At 39.6% G+C, this 19,342-nt stretch overlaps 1 protein-coding gene across 4 annotated transcripts; it reads left to right on the forward strand.

The window, feature by feature from the left end:
• The first annotated feature begins 404 nt into the window (after positions 1 to 404).
• SCYL2 (SCY1 like pseudokinase 2) lies at positions 405 to 17,517 on the forward strand. Of its 4 annotated transcripts, none has more exons than XM_053463488.1 (19): positions 405 to 547; positions 3,061 to 3,254; positions 5,012 to 5,169; positions 5,688 to 5,832; positions 6,004 to 6,153; positions 6,792 to 7,013; positions 7,408 to 7,524; positions 8,207 to 8,332; positions 8,902 to 9,078; positions 12,603 to 12,614; positions 12,703 to 12,825; positions 12,915 to 13,028; positions 13,529 to 13,661; positions 13,963 to 14,081; positions 14,720 to 14,820; positions 14,924 to 14,987; positions 15,581 to 15,676; positions 15,970 to 16,089; positions 16,621 to 17,517. In XM_053463488.1, the coding sequence occupies exons 2-19, from the start codon at positions 3,078 to 3,080 to the stop codon at positions 17,260 to 17,262; spliced, it is 2,796 nt and encodes a 931-aa protein (XP_053319463.1). In that variant the 5' UTR covers positions 405 to 547; positions 3,061 to 3,077; the 3' UTR covers positions 17,263 to 17,517. The 4 variants fall into 4 exon arrangements, with proteins under 4 accessions (XP_053319463.1, XP_053319464.1, XP_053319465.1 ...); XM_053463489.1 differs by having other exon boundaries at positions 15,584 to 15,676; XM_053463490.1 differs by lacking the exon at positions 12,603 to 12,614.
• The last annotated feature ends 1,825 nt before the right edge of the window (positions 17,518 to 19,342 follow it).

The raw sequence follows: 19,342 nt of genomic DNA on the forward strand, positions 1-19,342 counted from the left end.
GCAATAATTGTAATTGTGTTTTTTTGAGAATTCGACTTGTACAATCTGTGCATGTTTTACAAAGCGGGGTTTAGTTTGTGCTACAATTACAAAAGTACACAGATGTCAATCGAACGTGACAAAGATTTTCTTTTGTCTTCCGGGTTTCCAGGAGGACTTTATTATAATAGCCTGGTACTAAACAATAGAGACAGATATAACACTCTCTCACTTGTCTTTACTACACGAGCCATTTTAATGTAGTTGCAAAACCTCTCATACACTTCTAATCTATTCGCGAATCGCGGATCATATAGAAATGTGCGCCAAGGCGCTAGAGAATGATTCTTCCCCGGGGTTTGTTTTGTGCCCGACTCTATGGTTTACAACTCATTGACGAAGACAATCTTTACGTCAGAGCGGAAGCGACGTAGGTGTTTGTCAGGCGCTGTGAGATGTGGAGCCGCCTGAGGAGGAGAATAAGCAGAGTGGCTTGACAGGTGCGGAGCCACCTCTGTCTGTCAGAGATAAGACTGAGGATTTCTAAAATATAGCGCGCCCAGCAGAGGTAGGGTCTGCAAGCAAAGCCTGTCAGGTATGGGAGGTAGTGGGGAGGAATCCAGCAGAGGGACGGGGATCACCTGAGTGGGGGTGGCCTGTCAGGTGCAAGCAGTGAGGTATGCAGCATTTGGCCTTATACTGTGACCAACGTCATGTAAGTTGGGTACACCTCAGGTCAAGACATAAGTCATCAGCACCTCAATGGATGTAAACAGTGAATCATATGGAATAATATTGTACTTGAGTAATGATGTATAGTGTATGCTCATTGAGTAGCAACTTGTGGCTAGCTGTTATTAACTCATTGCTCTGTTTGAATGGATTGTATACTTGTAATTATATAGACATGGGGTTAAAAGACCCCAAGATTCATCTACCGGTTGTAACTCATGATAACGGGGTCTACTCACTTAAGAGAGAGTTGGCAGGAGAGTTTTGGTTGTTACACCCTCGCTAAAATACTCACAACAAAGGACCAACACTGACCAGTTTCTCCTGCAGGAATGCCTAAACTGGACCTGCGTAATGCAGATGGGTGAAGCTGATCTGGAGAAATCTCACTGACTTAACTATACATTATACAGGGCCAGGCAAGCTCTTCCTGCCGCAGAAGCTCAGTAGGGTTGGTCCTTAATGTACAGCGAGGAGTTGAACTGTCTTACCAACTATAGTGAAAAAACCCCAGCGCGTTGGATGTCATCTTGCTGATTTAACTATGCGTTATATATAGTGAATTTGTTGGCTTCCATGCAATATGCTGTGGCAGCCCAACCCGCTCATATACGTTTATCATTTTTGCTTTCCCTAAATTATTGATCAATCATTTATAGAGTTATAAGTATAATAACTATTATTATTATAGACTTCCTGGTATTGTACCTTTGCAAATTAGGTTTTTATACAGTTTTGTGTCCTCAATACTGCTAAATATTATTATTATTTATTGTTTTATATAGCGCCATCAAATTCCGTAGCGCTGTACGTAACAAGTAGTATGTAACATAACATTGACTAACAGTTCTTATCCTCTTAGACTGGTTGTATGCTTTGAAGTAAATAGAAAATAATCAGATGATAGAATCTTTGGACCACCATTGGTTTCCATTTGGTCTCCAAGATGGTCCCTTTTCTGGGCCAGCTGGCAATTAAAAATTCTGTTATATTGGGTATATTAACTTATGCTCTACATATTGATACACAGTTGCTGGTTTTTAGGTTGTATTTCACGATTGTGTACTTTTCTTATCTTTTTTTTATTTATATAGCACCCCTTCTTACAGTACATACATTCAAGGGGTATGACACTCTGTCAGTTCTAGTTTTAAGAGAAACCGATCCATTAGGAGGGCCCTCACTCGCAAGCTCACAATCTAGAAGGGGTGAGGTGTAGAAGACACAAGATATAGAGAAGGAGGGAGAGATACCGCCTTAGATGACATAGGGAATTCTATAAGATAAGATGGATTCTATTCTTCTTTGAAGAAGTGGGTTTGAGTAGGGGGGTATTTTGTTAAATGTATGGGGGAGCAGTACAACGGAGGGTTTTGTAGGATAGCATAATGATTTTAAATTTCATGATTGTGCTAACAGTGCCAATGGAGGGCTTCACAAAGCGGTGAAGCAAAACAAGAGCTTCATCTAAGGAAGATAAACCAAGCGCAGCAAAATTTTTGGGGGGTAAAATCCTATGTATCCAAAAGTTTTGGCCACATCTAAAAAAAAAAAAAATAACTTTGTTTGTTCAATTCGTCTCTTTGTTTAATATTCTTCAGATACTGCATTGATCTATCTCATCCATCGTTTAACCCCTTAAGGACAATGGGCGATCCCTAAACCCATTGAAAACAATGCATTTCGAGCCCGTACATGTACGGGCTTTGTCATTAAGGGGTTAATATGAAAAGATTTGAAGGAAAGAGGAAAAAAAGGCAACTTTTTTATTTTTGCTTTTTAATTGGACATGGCTTGTGTAGCTTAAAAAAAACTACCCCTAAAATACATGCACCGTACTGTCCTAAGACTACTTATCCCTCCAGAAAACCCTAGAAGAACTAAACAAAAATATGCTAGAAATTGCACTGATCATAATATCCTGCTAATATTATGTAATAAGGTTAAAAAAAGGCATATCCATCAAATTTCCTTTCCAAGGCATCCCAATTATTTTGCTTTGATCCAGGTGAAGACAGAAACCCCTTTAAAGCACAGGATCATTTTGCTCAGAAGAGAGGTGGGAATCCCTTCATGCCTGAGCGGGAATATTTCTCTAATCATCCCCAGGGATGTCAAAGCTAGACTTTGTGTATATGTGTGGGTATATATATATATTAGTATACTGTATCTTACTATTAAGTGATTATCCAAAACCAATAGGCAGGAAATCATTTTTGACAGTTCTTCCCATTTGCATCGTTTCCTTTTTTCATTATTGTACTTTCCCTGATTTATATTTTTTTTTTATGTGAGGATTTTATAATTAACGGATCACATTAATCTCATTTTTTTCCCCATGTGCATAAGATAATACAAAAACCAACATGGAGTCCATGCTGAATAAGCTAAAAAACACTGTCACAAAGGTAACGGCTGACGTTACCAGTGCGGTGATGGGCAATCCTGTGACGAGGGAATTCGATGTGGGAAAGCATATAGCCAGTGGTGGCAATGGACTGGCCTGGAAAATCTTTAATGGCACTAAAAAGTCTACTAAACAGGTATGGTTTTTTTTTTCTTCTCCTTTATCTCCTGTTTGGTTTTGTTCTTACATGCATTATTCCTAATTTAAGTTTCATGTATAGAGTGTCAGCAGATTCTGTAGAGAATTTACAATGACGAAGGATGCAAAATAAACAATAAATAAGACATACTGTCTGGTATAGAAGAAGAGGCCCCTGAGATGACTTTCTGTCGAGGAGGCTGGACGTAGATGCTTTGGGGGGTGCATTCATTACAGGCACAGTTGGATTGAGGCACTCTTTAGGATGATCACTTTCTGGAGATTATAGCCCATTGGGTCAATTTGAGGAGGAAACTCACTACGGCTCTCAGATTATTTATGGATTTAAGCAAGCGGACTACACATTTCTTGTCAGTTCAGCTTCCTAGTTGAGCTCCTGAGCCAAGTACTGATTTAAGTCAACGTGTCTTAACACGCAGAGCCTAGAATGCATTCTGCATTTGTTTAATTTGCAGATGACCCTTATTAGCCGCCGATGAAAGGCCCCAAGTCTGTGACATCAACATTATCGCTGCTGTGGATAAACAGGAGGACATACTAGCTAGTAATATGAAATGCTTATTCCATGGCAGGGGTTGGCAAATTTGGTATGGAACTAGGAGCCAGCCAAGAAATGTAAAAAAACAAACATTCTAAAAAGCACCCCTCCTGTGCCTGGCATTTAAGTCGTGTACGAGCAGACATTGTCAAAAGTCAGGATTTCACAACAAAAATTCACGTTTCCCAGATTCTGTAATGACCGTAAAATGGGGACCTTCTAACCAAATCGCCACACGCTAATCTAGTGTCATCAAATTTAAGCCCTTGACAGCATCATGAATCTTTTATATAAAAATCTCCAATATGAATCACACACAAGTTATGGCAAGTGACCTCAGATCACACAGAAGCACCACGGTGCCAATAAAACGAGATTGTAATCTGCTCGGCTCACAGTGGCAGTATTAACCCCTTCCATGTCGATATTTCGATATGCCCTTGTGTAATCAGTGGGGCGCAGGGGTCTGGGATGGAGTTTGCCCAAACTTTGCAGCTGATTGCCCTATCTCACCCCCAATACCTCTGTGCCTGATGCTCTGATATCCTGGCTGTGGCTCGCCAGCTGCTCTCAGTGCAGTTCCTCTGCCAATCTGCCTCCCAGCCCGACTGACACATACAATAAACGAGGTTTCAAATGCAATGCCGTGCTTCCAAATTGTATAACTTTACTTAGATCGTGAAGTAGAACATATTAGCAGATGCAACAGGGTCATAGAGAAAAATGTTGCACATTCTATTCCCCCCTTACTCCCTCCAACCTGTCTGCACCTCGCCATGTACTGCGGGCACATTCCTAAGCGCCCCCCCTATAACCAGGCCCTATGGGGACACTGAGGCAGGTGCCGCGGGCACACCGAACACGGGCGCCTGCGTTACTGGCCACAAGAGACAGCAGCAGACAGCTTACTTGCTGTGCAGACAAGTCGGAGGAAGTAAGAGGGGGTTAGTTTATGAGAAATGTTCTCTATGTCCTTGTTGCATCTGCCGATATGTTCTACTTCACGTTCTTAGTAAAGTTACACAATTTTGAGAGCAGCTGGCGGAGGCGAGTCACCATGGCTACCTGGCGCCCAGGATTTTTGGAGCTGTGCTCTTTTTAGTGCTTGTCTGTCATCCTGGTGCATTTGTCTTCCCATTGGTATTTTTATTGTTTGTTTGTTTTTCATTGTTTTAACGCTTTCTTTTTCTCTATAGGAAGTTGCTGTTTTTGTGTTTGATAAAAAGTTAATTGACAAATACCAGAAATTTGAAAAAGATCAAATTATTCATTCCCTCAAGCGAGGTGTTCAGCAGTTAACACGGCTCCGGCACCCAAGGCTGCTCACTGTCCAACATCCACTAGAAGAGTCCAGGTGTGTTGTCTGTATGTCTACTGCAAGAGCTGGGGTTCTCGTGTCTTCTAATCCAGGGACTCTTAATCGCAGCCATAGAGGGCCACATGCACTCCGTTAATTTTTGGATCTCCGACAGCCCAATCAAAATAGTTCAAATTGATTACAGAATTCGTATCAGCCCCTCAGGCTTGGGTCTTGTCTCTATTCTCCAAAACTGTCTATTTACATAATTGCTCTCAGTGATGTAAGTTGATTTTTTTTTCTTTTCAAATCAAGGGCTACATAATACCGGTATTTTTAAGTCCACACACTAAACCAGGCATCTCCATATGATGGATTACATTTTTCTCAAAAGAAAAGTTTTTGGGAAATAAACTAAAAACTGTTATGAAATATATTTTCCAGGGACAGTTTTTATACGTTGCTAAACTCATAATTGATCCTGGTGGTTAATGACCGTTAATTGGTGATTATTATGTTTTTATTTGACTGCATGTGTACTGACTTTATGTAATGCATTCATTTATTTTGTGCAGGGATTGTCTTGCGTTTTGTACAGAGCCAGTCTTTGCAAGCTTGGCCAATGTACTTGGATGCTGGGACAGTCTTCCATCTCCTCTGCCTTCTGACATAAAGGAACACAAACTGCATGATATAGAAACAAAATATGGCTTGCTTCAGGTAGGTTTTCCTATCTGCACACTTGGTTACTATTAAAAAAATATCAAATGCAATAAAAAGCCTTTAGGATTAACCCAAGAGGTTTTTACCAAGCGTAACTCATAACCGATCCTTTATGTGAAATATGACGGCACTGTATAAATCAATAAACATTAATAATATCTCTCACAGGTCTCTGAAGGATTGTCATTTTTACATAGCAGTGTAAAGATGATCCATGCAAACCTTACACCGGAGAACATCATTTTGAATAAAACGGGAGCATGGAAGATAATGGGTTTTGATTTTTGCAATCCGGCACTGAATCAAAGTGATCAAGAGGTACTTCACAAATATACTAATGTTTGGATTTTTTGTTGCATGTTTTCCATAGCTTTTCTTTATTGCTAAACGTTCACTTTAAGCAAATTTAAGTTAAAAAAAAATATTTAATTACATCAAATTGCATCTCAATTATATTTTAGTTTTTTTCTGTGAGGCAGAACGTCCTGTTTCTTTCCCTCTTGATCCCCCCTCACATAGTGTGTCCCGGAGGTGAGGCTATGTGCTCACCTTGGGTCCCTGACTGCTTCTGCAACGCGGACACTTGGGGATGGTCCTTGGGGCAGGAGATCACCACGCATAGTGCTCTTCTTTCCGTTTTGTAGGAAGGGAAAGGTTAGCTCTGGTCTTTGTAGGCAGACACACACCGAACCACACATCCAACATGCTCTTCATGCGAGAAATCAAATCCAAGGTCTGTGCTTCTTGTTCCAGACCCTGAGATGATGCGGGCAATGAGTTTTTGAAATGGTTCAGGTCTGAGCGCCTCAGAAAGCAGCTTCCTCCATCTGCGCCAATTATGCATTTGATATCGTGGGAATAGTTTACGTTTTGTGTGTCTTTAGGCCTCATGTGTGGTTTAGCACATTGTGCCTTTTGTGCATCTGAAATCGTTAAGCCCGTTTTCCTTATTCCAGCCAAAGTTTGTGTGTAAAGAATGGGATCCCAACTTACCGCCGCTTTGTTTGCCGAATCCGGAGTACGTGGCGCCTGAATATATATTGTCTGTGAGCTGTGACCCTGCCAGTGACATGTACTCGCTTGGCATGGTCATCCATGCCGTTTTTAACAAAGGAAAGCCCATCTTTGAAGTGAACAAACAAGATATCTATAAAAGCTTTAGCAGACAGCTGGATCAGGTATGTTCTGCAGTACTTAATGGCCTTGTGTTTAAAATTTAAATGGCAATTGTATTAATATAGAGGTAGCAAAAACATCAATTTTTGTTCCGCTCCTGGAAATAGTTACATAGCCAGACTTTGTTAGCATGTTTTCTGCATCATTCTCTACAATTTTAATATTTAATACATTTATTTTTGATGCAGCCTAACTACCCCATTCTCTTTCATTCCCGCATTAACAAGAGTACATTTTTGTGCAATTATAAATATATAGAACATTTTAAATACAGAAATGCTTGAGTAATTTTGCCATGTTACTTTTCTTAAGTGTAATTTAGTTTAATATAATAATGCAGTTTAACAATAAGTTCTGTTCCAATAATTTTTTTTCTTGTCCTTTCACTTTGTTCAGCTAAGTCGTTTAAACCCAAATGTCCTTGCAAACATTCCAGAAGATGTGCGAGAACATGTGAAACTTCTACTGAATGTGACACCTGCTGTTAGGCCTGATGCCGATCAAATGACAAAGGTAAAATCTAGTGTGACCCCATGCTGGTATATTGAGACCCAGCAATGACTCATTGTGAATAGTCCCCACACTGGCTCAAACCCTTGATATGTTTTTATGTAGACCTTTGCAAACAGCTGTCACGGTATTGATTCAAGCAATTGTTATACATACAATAACAATTAGAAACTCTAATAAGGACATGTTCATGGATAATCAAAATTAAAGTATGCACCGCTGAGCTATGCAAGTCCTTTCATGTGAGACACTGGAGTTTTGGTTACTATCCTGATCCTGATAGACCCATACAAAAAGCCTTGTAATTGCTATCTAGACATACACGACCCAAACTCCTTTTTATTCTCTGGAATTTTTGTCATATGTCTATCATATGTATGCAGTCAGTATTTCATTAGCCGTGAGTGACATAATACGTTGGTGTACAAGTGGGGAGATCCAAGCTTACAAGAGCTTGTGGCAAGATGGTAGCTTGCAGAGACCTTGTGGCGTTACACTGCCCTGAAGCTTCCACATATTTCAGGGCAGCGTCAAGCCTTTCACATTACAAAGCGTATGGCTTATCAAAAATGCCACCTATACATGAGCTAAAAAACACTACTGCCGTTGTGTGTATTCATTTTTAAGTAGCTGTATAAGTTCCCTATTAAAGAGGCTTTTATTTGGTCTTGTTTTGCTCTTACAGATCCCCTTTTTTGATGATGTTGGTGCTGTGACGCTGCAATATTTTGATTCGCTTTTCCAACGAGACAATCTCCAGAAGTCACAGTTTTTTAAAGGGCTCCCAAAAGTTCTTCCAAAGCTGCCAAAGGTTTGTAAGCACCCAGCGATATACATGCAATGACTAAAACAGTAACGCTCATATCACGAAATCACATCTGAATGCCCTCTCTGTATCCACCTGATTGCAAAAACACGATTTAGTGGTCAGACATTCCCCTCCGTGACCACATGATGTACTAGTTCATAAAACAAAATGTTAACAAAGCTTTAATAATGGTGCTATAACAATATGCGGAAAAGGTGTAATATCTAATTTTAATTTAAAATGATTAGTAATAATAAGCTAGTTTGCTTCAGCCACTTGCACTAGATTAATTAATAGAGAGTGAATGTGAAGATTGTTTTTAGGACTGCAAATGGTTAGAAAAATGCTATCCCCTCTTGCAAATGGAAGACCCCTGAAACCCTGCTGCTGCAAGTAGTATAACAGATAAGTACTTTTTTTTATTTTTCTTAAGAATGCATATTAAAGTACTGAAATCTGTATTTTTAGTAGGGCTGTCAAGGAAACTAAATTGTCCCTTTAAGTTCATCGTCGGTTCTATTTCCTGTATGCACGCTGTTATATGTACCTCTTTTCATTTTTTTTATTTTCAGCGCGTTGTTGTTCAGCGTATCTTGCCAGCATTGACGGCTGAATTTGTAAACCCTGATATGGTGCCGTTTGTCCTGCCCAACGTACTTCTGATTGCAGAGGAGTGCACAAAAGAAGAGTACATAAAGCTCATCCTACCAGAACTAGGGCCCGTGTTCAGACAGCAGGAGCCTATTCAGGTTTGCTTATTTCCATTACCCTTCTGCAGCTCTTACTCCACTCTATTGTCTCATTTATATAAGGGCCTGTTCAGCTTTTTTCATGTTTTTGTTTTAGAATTATGTGAATTAAGTATAATGTGAGTGCACTGGTTTGTTTATATATTTGTATTATTATTATTACCTTTTGTGTAAATTAAAAACAACATATTATAATAGAAAAAGTGAATACTGGTCAGGGGCGTACCTAGAGTATTTGGCCCCCGGGGCGGATCCTGTAAGTGGCACCCCCCCCCCAAAATGTAAAGACATCTACAAAATTATGTTGGCAAGAATATTTATTGCACCAATTTGTAAACTGTATGTCAACTGTAAACAACAAGAAATCTGAAAAAATAAATTAATAACTTATAAGTAAAATAAACACGTTTAAATAACATTTACTGAACATATAATAGTGCTTTCTTTAATAACCCTCCAAAAAAACCGGCGTCCACATTGCCCACATAGAACCTGACCAGCACCCAAATTACACACACATAGGATGTGCCATATTTGCCCCAAACAGCCCAGCATGAGTCAGCATTGTTCCCAAACAGCCGAGTGTACGCCATCTTTGTCCCATAAACATGCTACCTGTGCCATCTTTGTCCCATAAACACCCTGCTTATACCATCTTTGCCTTTTTGACAAATCAACTATACACCTATGATTAAAACAAACACTTTTACAGTCACTCACTAATTCACTTTCATTCACACAATAATTTATTCTTTCACACAAATTACCGTATTTGCTCGATTATAAGACGAGGTTTTTTTCAGAGCAAATGCTCTGAAAAATACCCCTCGTCTTATAATCGGGGTCGTCCAGATCCCCCGCACCGCTGCAGGGGACCTGGATCCTCCTGTCGTCGCCCCCCCCACACACACTTACCGGTGCTTCCGGAGGTGAAGTTGGCAGCGGGGGTTTGTATGCGTCCGTCGCAAATACCTTCCCCGACTGTCAGAGATCAGAGTTCCAGAGTTCCTGATCTCTGACAGCCGGGGAAGGTATTTGCGACGGACGCATACAAACCCCCGCTGCCAACTCCACCTCCTTCCGGCTGCCGCGGAATGAGACGTCAACCCGCTGCCCCGGCAATACAGCAGGAAATTGGAAGCACCGGTAAGTAAGTAAGTAAGTGTGTGTGTGTGTGTGTGTGTGTGTGTGTGTGTGTGTAGGGCATTTCTGGAATGCCTTACACCCCTATATGCCACTCTGGCACTTAGGGGGTTAAAAGGCATATTATGGGGCAGAGTGGCATATAGGGAGGTATAAGGCATTTCAGGAGGCAGAGTGGCGTTAAGGGGGCATTTAATAGTGCACTCTGCCTCCTGAAATGCCTTATACCTCCCTATATGCCACTCTGCCCCATAATATGCCTTTTAACCCCCTAAATGCCAGAGTGGCATACAGGGGTATAAGGCATTTCTGGAGGCAGAGTGCTCTATATAATGCCTTTTAACTCCCTTAATGCCACTTTGCCTCCTGAAATGCCTTATACCTCCCTTATGCCACTCTGCCCCATAATATGCATTTTAACCCCCTAAATGCCAGAATGGGATATAGGGGTATAAGGCATTTCTGGAGGCAGAGTGGCACATAGGGGGTCAAAAGGCATACCATGGGGCACAGTGGCATATAGAGGGTTAAAAGGCATATCATGGGCCACAGTGCCATATTGGTGTGGCAAGCCTGGGGGCAGATGTGCGTAACTGGGGGACAGGTTGGAAAATACAAGAAATAAAAACAAAAAAAAAATATTTTTCTCAATCATAGCTTTTATTAAAAAAAATAGTTTACATGAATTAACATTTACTGGTAAAACTTTTTTCCTTTAGGGTCGTCTTATATTCAGGCTTTTTCTTTTTTTCCTAAGTTAATATTCAGATTTTGGGGGGTCGTCTTATAATCAGGGTCGTCTTATAATCGAGCAAATACGGTATTTACACAAATTCATTAATTCTCTCACTCATTCACACAATTCATCCACACATTAATCCATTCATTTTCGCTCTCTCATTCTGACTCTTCATTTCAATATTCTTGCTACCCTCCTTTCTCCCTATCTACCCATTCTCACCCCCTTCTGCCCTATCTAGCCCTTCTTACTCCCTTCTCCCTATCTACCCCTTATCCCCCCCGTCTCACTCCCTTCTCCCTATCTACCCCCCCCAACTATCTACCCTCTCCCCCCTTTGAAGTTCACTTACCTTTCAGGAGTCCTGGGGTGGGGGTGCAAGGCCTCTGTCTCCCAGCTCTGCCACTGTATGGAACAGCATGGTAAGTGTGGATTGGTAAGTGTTGTTTGGTAAATGTGTGAGAGTGATGGGAGTTATGATGTACTTTAGAGCATAATTATATAATGAAAAAGACATTGGAAATGGTACAGCATAACACCCATCACTCTCACACACTTACCAATACACACTTACCATTCCAGATGCCACACATACCAATCCACAGATTCCACACATACCAATCCACATTTACCAATCCACAGATTCCACACATACCACACATACCAAGCCACATATTTCACACTTACCAATCCACACATACCAATCCACAGATTCCACACATACCAATCCACAGTTACCAATCCACAGATTCCACACATACCAATCGACAGATTCCACACATACCAATCCAGATTTACCGATCCACAGATTTCACATTTACCAATCCACACAAACCAATCCACACAAACCAATCCACAGATTCCACACATACCAATCCACACTTACCAATCCACAGATTCCACACATACCAATCCACAGATTCCACACATACCAATCCACTCTCACTCTAACTGAATGATTTCCTACCTTTCCTCTTTTCTTCTTACAGCAGTCAGCTCCTTTTCTTTCTCTTCGCTCCTCTTCTTCTGTCTTCTTCCTGGTTCAGAGGGCACGGACGGCGGTGGGCGCGGCTTCAGTGTTGTGCGCCGGGATTTGGCAACAAACCCCGGCGCACAGCAGCAGTTGCCGCGCAGATCGCGAGGGAGCGGTATCGGAGGTCTTTAACAGACCTCCGGCTCCCTTGAGTGATTTTAAGCCGGTTCCACCGGCTTAAAATCACTCAAGGGAGCCGGAGGTCTGTTAAAGACCTCCGATACCGCTCCCTTGCGAGCCTTCTCGGCAGGGGGGTGCCAACTTGCCGGCACCCGGCACCCCTCCAGAGACGGACAGCAATGTCCGCCGCTGGAGGGGTGCCGGGTGCCGGCAAGTTGGCACCCCCCTGATGAGCGGCACCCGGTGCGGACCGCCCCCCCCCCGCCCCCCGCTAGGTACGCTACTGATACTGGTCAACCATTGTTACTCAGGGGGCCAAAATAGCCAAAGACCAAATGTATCCAAAATTGTTGTAATTGAATGACCATTCCTGTATTTCACAATTTATTACAGATATTGGTTCTTCTTTGATCACTACAACAATATATATGTTTTTTTTTTATTGAAAAACCTAATTTATTGTGTTACTTTTAATTTCCATGCCTTCAGGCTAGCAACATGGTAAGTGAAAGGCATTGAATTGTCACTTAAATTTGATGTTTCCGATAGCTTTGAACGTATTCATAACACGTGCTGTCTTTGTTTCCAGATCCTTCTTATATTTCTCCAAAAAATGGATCTCCTTCTCACCAAAACGCCACCTGACGAAATCAAGAATAGCGTGTTACCCATGGTTTACAGGGCTCTAGAGGCCCCGTCGATTCAGATTCAGGTATCCCTGTCACGACGGCTCTGATTTATTTTTCCCCTAAAACATTCTCTGGTCTGTTACACCAAGTTGATCCTATTTCTATATTGTAGGAGCTGTGCTTAAATATCATCCCTTCCTTTGCTAACCTAATTGATTATCCATCCATGAAAAACTCTCTGATACCAAGAATTAAGACTGCGTGTCTACAGACTTCCTCTCTCGCGGTGAGTACATTTTTTTTTTTTTTTTAATCACCATAGCATATGACGTATAGCATTCACTAGATATAATCAGGATAAGTCAGACATGCAAATGAGACTATTATCTAACATTATTCCATTATGTAGCACTATGCGCATGGTATGAGGCATGTGAAAACAACTGAGCCTGTGTATCTGTGAGTAAGGAATTAAACACTGGTGCACATCCAGTTTTTTTTCCTGTATAATAAGTGATTTTCGTGCACAATTTAAAAAGTGGTCTTGTCACCTTAACAGCCAATGCCGTTCTTATTTGCATGTTGACAATCTAGAATTCTTAAAGTGTCCTGGAACCTTTGCAAGAAATGATTTCATGATGAAGAGCTTGTCCCCACTCAGTCAAGGCATAGCATGCATGAAGGTGCAGTCACTCACCTTAGTGAATAAAGCAGATTGTATGTGAACTCAATGTCACACTTGCTTTGGCTTAATAGAAAAGCCTCTCTAACATCCTTCTCCAATAGGTGCGAGTAAATTCACTGGTCTGCTTGGGAAAGATTTTGGAATACCTGGATAAGTGGTATGTGTTAGATGAAATTCTTCCTTTCCTGCAACAAATTCCATCAAAGGAGTCAGCGGTTCTTATGGGAATTTTAGGTATTTGAGCTTTTATTATCTATTGCAATCAAACAAACGTGTCATTTCTTGTTGGACCCAGACAAAATGACTTTATTTAAAATATATATATATTTAAAATAAAAACAAAAAGGCATGAATGGATGTGATACTGTATTTTATTTCTATACATACACTATGGAGCGCACTGAAATTGTAACACAATTTTATAACGACAGTCCCATTAAAAAACAATTTTGTACATCTTTTGTACCTCAGACGATTTCCCATACCCTGAAGTTAAACGTTGTCATACGTTGACTAAAATGTTTTTTTCTGACAGGAATATACAAATGTACCTTTACACATAAGAAGCTTGGTGTTACCAAAGAGCAACTGGCAGGGAAAGTGTTACCCCACTTAATCCCTCTTAGTATTGATAATAACCTTAACCTCAACCAGGTAAGGACTAAAATATATATAGTCTTGCATTATTATTACTATATTTACTTATGTAGCATTGTCTTTATTATCCCTACATAGAGGTGTAAAAAAAATTTCTGAAATTTTGAAACCATGGGAAAAAAACGTTTTTTTTTTTTTTTTAAATGCAGAGTGGAGTAGTTTTACAAATTTAAAATTATTTTGTTAAGCTGGGAGCATGAAAATAAATGAAGAAACCATCAACACAAAAAAACAAGACAGGGAGAGCGATCCCAATCGCCCAATCAGCACCTTAGCACTATTTCCAAATGGGAACGCTAAGTAACTAGTAATTATTTGTGCCAGTGAGATGTGGACACAGTGCATCTTTCATCAAGGTCTTCCTGTTATATAGTTTGAATGCCATGTCATGAACATATTATTTATCATTGTAAAAGAAGATATTCCACACTTCATTTTGTTTCAATTTTTCCAGGAAAAAAATAAAAAAAAAATGCCTTTGGAAAAAAAACGGTCGTTTTTTTTTCCCCAATTTTTCATTTTTTTCCCAGACCTTCCCATCTCTATCCCTACATTATACCAACCATTAGACAGGCAGTACATGCTTTATAGATTATTTTTAATCCTTAATGTTTTTCTTTATCGTTATCACATAGTTTAATTCTTTCATGTCTGTGATCAAAGAGATGTTGTGCAAATTGGAGGCAGAACATAAAACGAAACTTGAGCAACTGCACGTTATGCAAGAACAGCAGAAGTGAGTAGTTTTGTGTATTTAGGGAATCTTTTATAGTACTTTTTATAATGTACTGATCAACTCATTAAGGACAGCATGCCCGTTGGCTCTGTTTACCTTGCAGATCGTTGGATATTACAGGTCAGCTGAATCTGTCTGCAGGACAAGCTAATAAAGCAAGCAATCAGGTAACAATCAAAACACACCCAAGGCTAATTCAAAGAAAGCTGTTCAATGTCAAGGTTAAAATGTGAGACAGTCACCATGGTAACCAATTAAATGTTTGAGTGATACGGCTTTATGTCTTTCGCAATTTATGGTCCGTCAGTGAAACCTTTTACACAACGCCTTTTTTTTATATATATATATATATAAGCGTTATATATATATATATATATATATATATATATATATATATATATATATATATATATATATATATATATATATACTCTAAGTGTTACTACAATTTTTTGCTGAAGAAATAAACTACAATCAGGAGACTGCTACTTTTTGGGTACTGGTTGGGAACAGATTTAGTGGTTTTTGGTTTTCTTCAGATGAAATAAAATTTGTGTTTGCCCTTGTAAAACATGCAGTCTTACCTATTGAGACATATAGTTTTGCAGTAAAGGAGATATTTTCCTTTTTATATTTTGTCATGTTGCATTTATCTTATGGACACATGTTGTGTGTGTGTGTATACAAAATATAGATAAAATTGTAGCCTTTGAAAGCGTATAATTATCCAGTGTTTAAACATTTTACGTGTCTTTTGAAGCAGACAGACACACTAAGTACCAATGTGGGGCAAGATTTTCTTACGGGCGTAACTGACAAGCAAGAAAACGGGCACGCTCAGAAGCAGCCGGTCAAGGTGGGTGCGCTTCTTCACACGATATAAAAATTCATCCTCTTGTTTTCCATTTGCTCGCAAGCTAAATTATCTTGCACTCTCGCAGTTAATGATGTTATTGCCTCAAATCTAGTTTAATCTGTCTACTGTGTCATTTCTATTGTGTCAATGCTATTTATTTTCATCTTGAGTTTAACAGATGATATGTTCGTCCTGCCTTCCTTCCTGCCACATAGATGTTTGTTTACATTATTAAATTGTTATGTATCAATGCATGTTCCAATGACTTACACCTATTTGTTTCATCTCTAAAGGCATCGCTTACACTTGAAGAGAAGCAGAAACTCGCAAAAGAGCAGGAGCAGGTGCAAAAAATGAAGAGCCAGCAGCCTCTTATTCCTAATTCAGTGCCACCCATGCCACCAGTCAAACAGGTAACAAATCTTTGCAAAACTAGCCGAGAAATCAAAAGCCACAAAGATTTGAGGAATTAGGATAGCAAGGAATTATATTAAGCTTATTATGTGTATAGTACAGATGCTTAATATCAACCTATTATCATGTTATTGCCCTGTAAGGGTTACGTTGTCTGAGTGATCTAAGAGGGAACAGAATGGTTTTTAAAAATATAGCTTTTTGTTTTTTTTATGGTTTGCCCCCTCTTACTCGTATAATATGTGTCACTGTCTCCCAATTTCCGGCTGTTGGCATTGCCTAGGATTTGGTTCCTAGCCCAGTCTCGGGTGTCTCACGTGAGCAGAGGTTTTATGCATGCTGAGAACATATGATACTTTCTGGGTTTCAGGAACAGACTTCTTGATGCTTGATGTCTTTGATGTTAATTGCAACGCTTGCCAATCTAATCCTTGTGAGAGAATAAAAACAAAGTGAAAAATGAAGGCAGTAGGGAGTAAGCACCTTATTCATCATATATTTTAAAAATATATATTTATTTATTTTTGCAGACCAAGGATCTCACCTTAACACTGATGGAAAATATGTCATCGCTGAACAGCTTTTCAAGTGGAAACCCTAAAGTTGCCCCAGGCGGGTTTTCTTCTGTTGCTAACGTACCAGGCAGCCTAGGTTTCCAAACACCAGTTGACAACATGAGTGCAAACCGTAATTTACAAAATGGTTTTAATGCCAACCCTGGCTTCCACACTACTGGATTCGGCATGGGGCCTGGGAATCCAAACCAAAATTTCTTCAGTGGTACCGGTTCTGTCGGAATGAGCAAGACTACTCCAATATCAACCCCTGCCAGCGTGCAGAACTTCAATGCGTTAAGCAGTCCTCCAGGGATGCTACACAACAAACCTGCTCCAGACTTGTCCCCTCTCGACCAACTCTTTGGTTCTCAGAAAGCCAAAGTTAGTATGAACCAAATGTCTCAACAGAAACAAACGCCCTGGATCAACCAATTTGCCACCCCTCAAGCACCTCAGATCATGAGCGGCCCAGTAACACAAACAGGCATGATGGGACAAACGGGCTTTGGCGCTCAGTCCAACCCGTTTTTCAACCCACAAAGCTTTACTCCGCCAACAAACACAATGAAAAGCAGTAGTTCGGCTAGCAACGATTTAAAAGACCTTTTTGGTTAGAGGAACCCCTTTTTATGGGTTGTTTTGTAACCGTGGTTAAATAGCTTGGGATCTATATCATATGAGTGATACTTTTCCATTTCTGATGTTTTATTGCAATACTTTTTTCATGTAATGCTGATTATCCTGTGTCTCATTAGGATTTTCCAGTATCTGTTACAGGCAATCTTTCAACAATCAGTAGTAGGAATATCTTGTGTTTCCGATCATTGTGTCCATATCATATCAATACAGATTTTGTAACCAAAAAAAGAATTTAACATTCTTTGCAACTCACAAAATATAACATTCGGAATCAGATGCATATTACAGAGACGGTTTTATGTTTAGATTGAGTTTTAAAACATGATATTGGCTGACTTACCTTGTTTGGTAGTAACACCCTTTCTAAAATACAAAGCAGGAGGTAAAAACATTTATACTTTTTTTTTTTTTTTTTTAAATAATCCTGTTTTACATTTTTTTATGATAAGTACATATGAAGGGAAAATGCATCCAACAGCAAAGCAAAATCACCAAAGGTACACAAATTGGATTGAATTAAGGTAAACATTCCAAATGTATTTGCTGGGGTTTCACTTTATATATAGTTTTTACTTGATCCTTATTTCTATTTTTCTTCATTTTGCTGTTTTTGCACATTAATGTTGCTGATATTCCATTGTATTTACAATTTACCATGTTGTTATGCTTTATACTCCTTTCAAATATTAGCAGAAATTCAGCAGGGCGCTATATTAAGAAGGTCAGCCCTTTCGCACCCTGTTAGCCCTTAAAACTTTCTGCACTCTTAATTGTTGGACAACCCAATTAGTGATGTTTTAACACATTCACCCTGTGATCAATTTATTCATCGCAATTTGCTAAAAAGATAAATGAATACACATAAATATCACACCGAAATCCCTTGGCTCGTATGTAATCTGAGGTATGCTGGCCAAAAATAAAATGCACTGTTGTGTATAATTTTTTTAAATCATTTTGTTATTTATTACAGATTGTCACTTTGGATTATCCAAAATACATTCTCAGTAAAGATACCCTTTTATTTTATACTATTTTTTTTCTGTGCTGTATTAATGTAATTGGAATGATGCGGTATTTGGAGGTTACTCAGTTAAAGACCCAAAAAGATTGTACCATTGCTGCAATCTAATAATGTCAGCTAAATCATCGTTGCTTATAAAGGACCAAACTCTTGGGGTCTATTCACCAAAGTAAGAGTTGGCAGCAGAGTTTTAACACTGGCAAGTTTCTCCAGCAGGAAAAGGCAGATTTGCCTCTGTATAATCCATAATTCAATAGATGAGGAGACTTTTTTACTGAGGACAGCTGAGTTCTTCGGCCAGCAGAAGTTGTGACTGGGTTTGAACCTTCTTAATGGATAGTGAAGTCAAGATGTATAAACTCTTCCTTAGGCACCTTACATTTATGAGATCGCTTTCAAGAATGTATGGGTAACCCTGCTTGCAGGATAAACTCCCTGGTGTTGGCCTTTCATAATGCACAGTGAAATCTGCGAGATAAAATGCAGGATATAGTAAATACACCTCCAGGTCCTTCTACTGCTTTGTACGTCTGCACATGCCTGAGAAAAATGATCATGGAAGGGTCTATCCAAAGATCGACAGTTTCAGTTTCAGATGTAGTGTACTAGTCGGGCCGTGACATCTAGGAAACAGCTGCAGATCTTAATGTTCCTTCTTAGAAACAATAGTCGTCTTATTGAAGAAGCCACAACACGGCAGTGTCCTTTTAATGGCACATTTGTAGACATTTCCAAGGCCGTACAAGCAATATGGTTATCCGAAGTATTCAGCCTCTGTATAATATACACTGTTATTTCCCTTTAGTTTGTTTATCACAGGAACTGTATATACTGATCAAATAACCTGCTTGACGAATTGCCTCTATTAATTCTTTGTTTCATTGGACTGTGTTACTCCATCTAATGTTTAAGACCACGGGGCCTTATGGTGTAAATGTTTTTGTTACATAACTTTCTGTATTGAAGACTTGATAAAAACACATTGATTTCTGTAAAACTGTGAATAATATAAATTGTTTAACATACACTTGG

This window comes from Spea bombifrons, chromosome 4 (genome assembly GCF_027358695.1).
Source record: "Spea bombifrons isolate aSpeBom1 chromosome 4, aSpeBom1.2.pri, whole genome shotgun sequence".
Taxonomy (NCBI): domain Eukaryota; kingdom Metazoa; phylum Chordata; class Amphibia; order Anura; family Pelobatidae; genus Spea; species Spea bombifrons.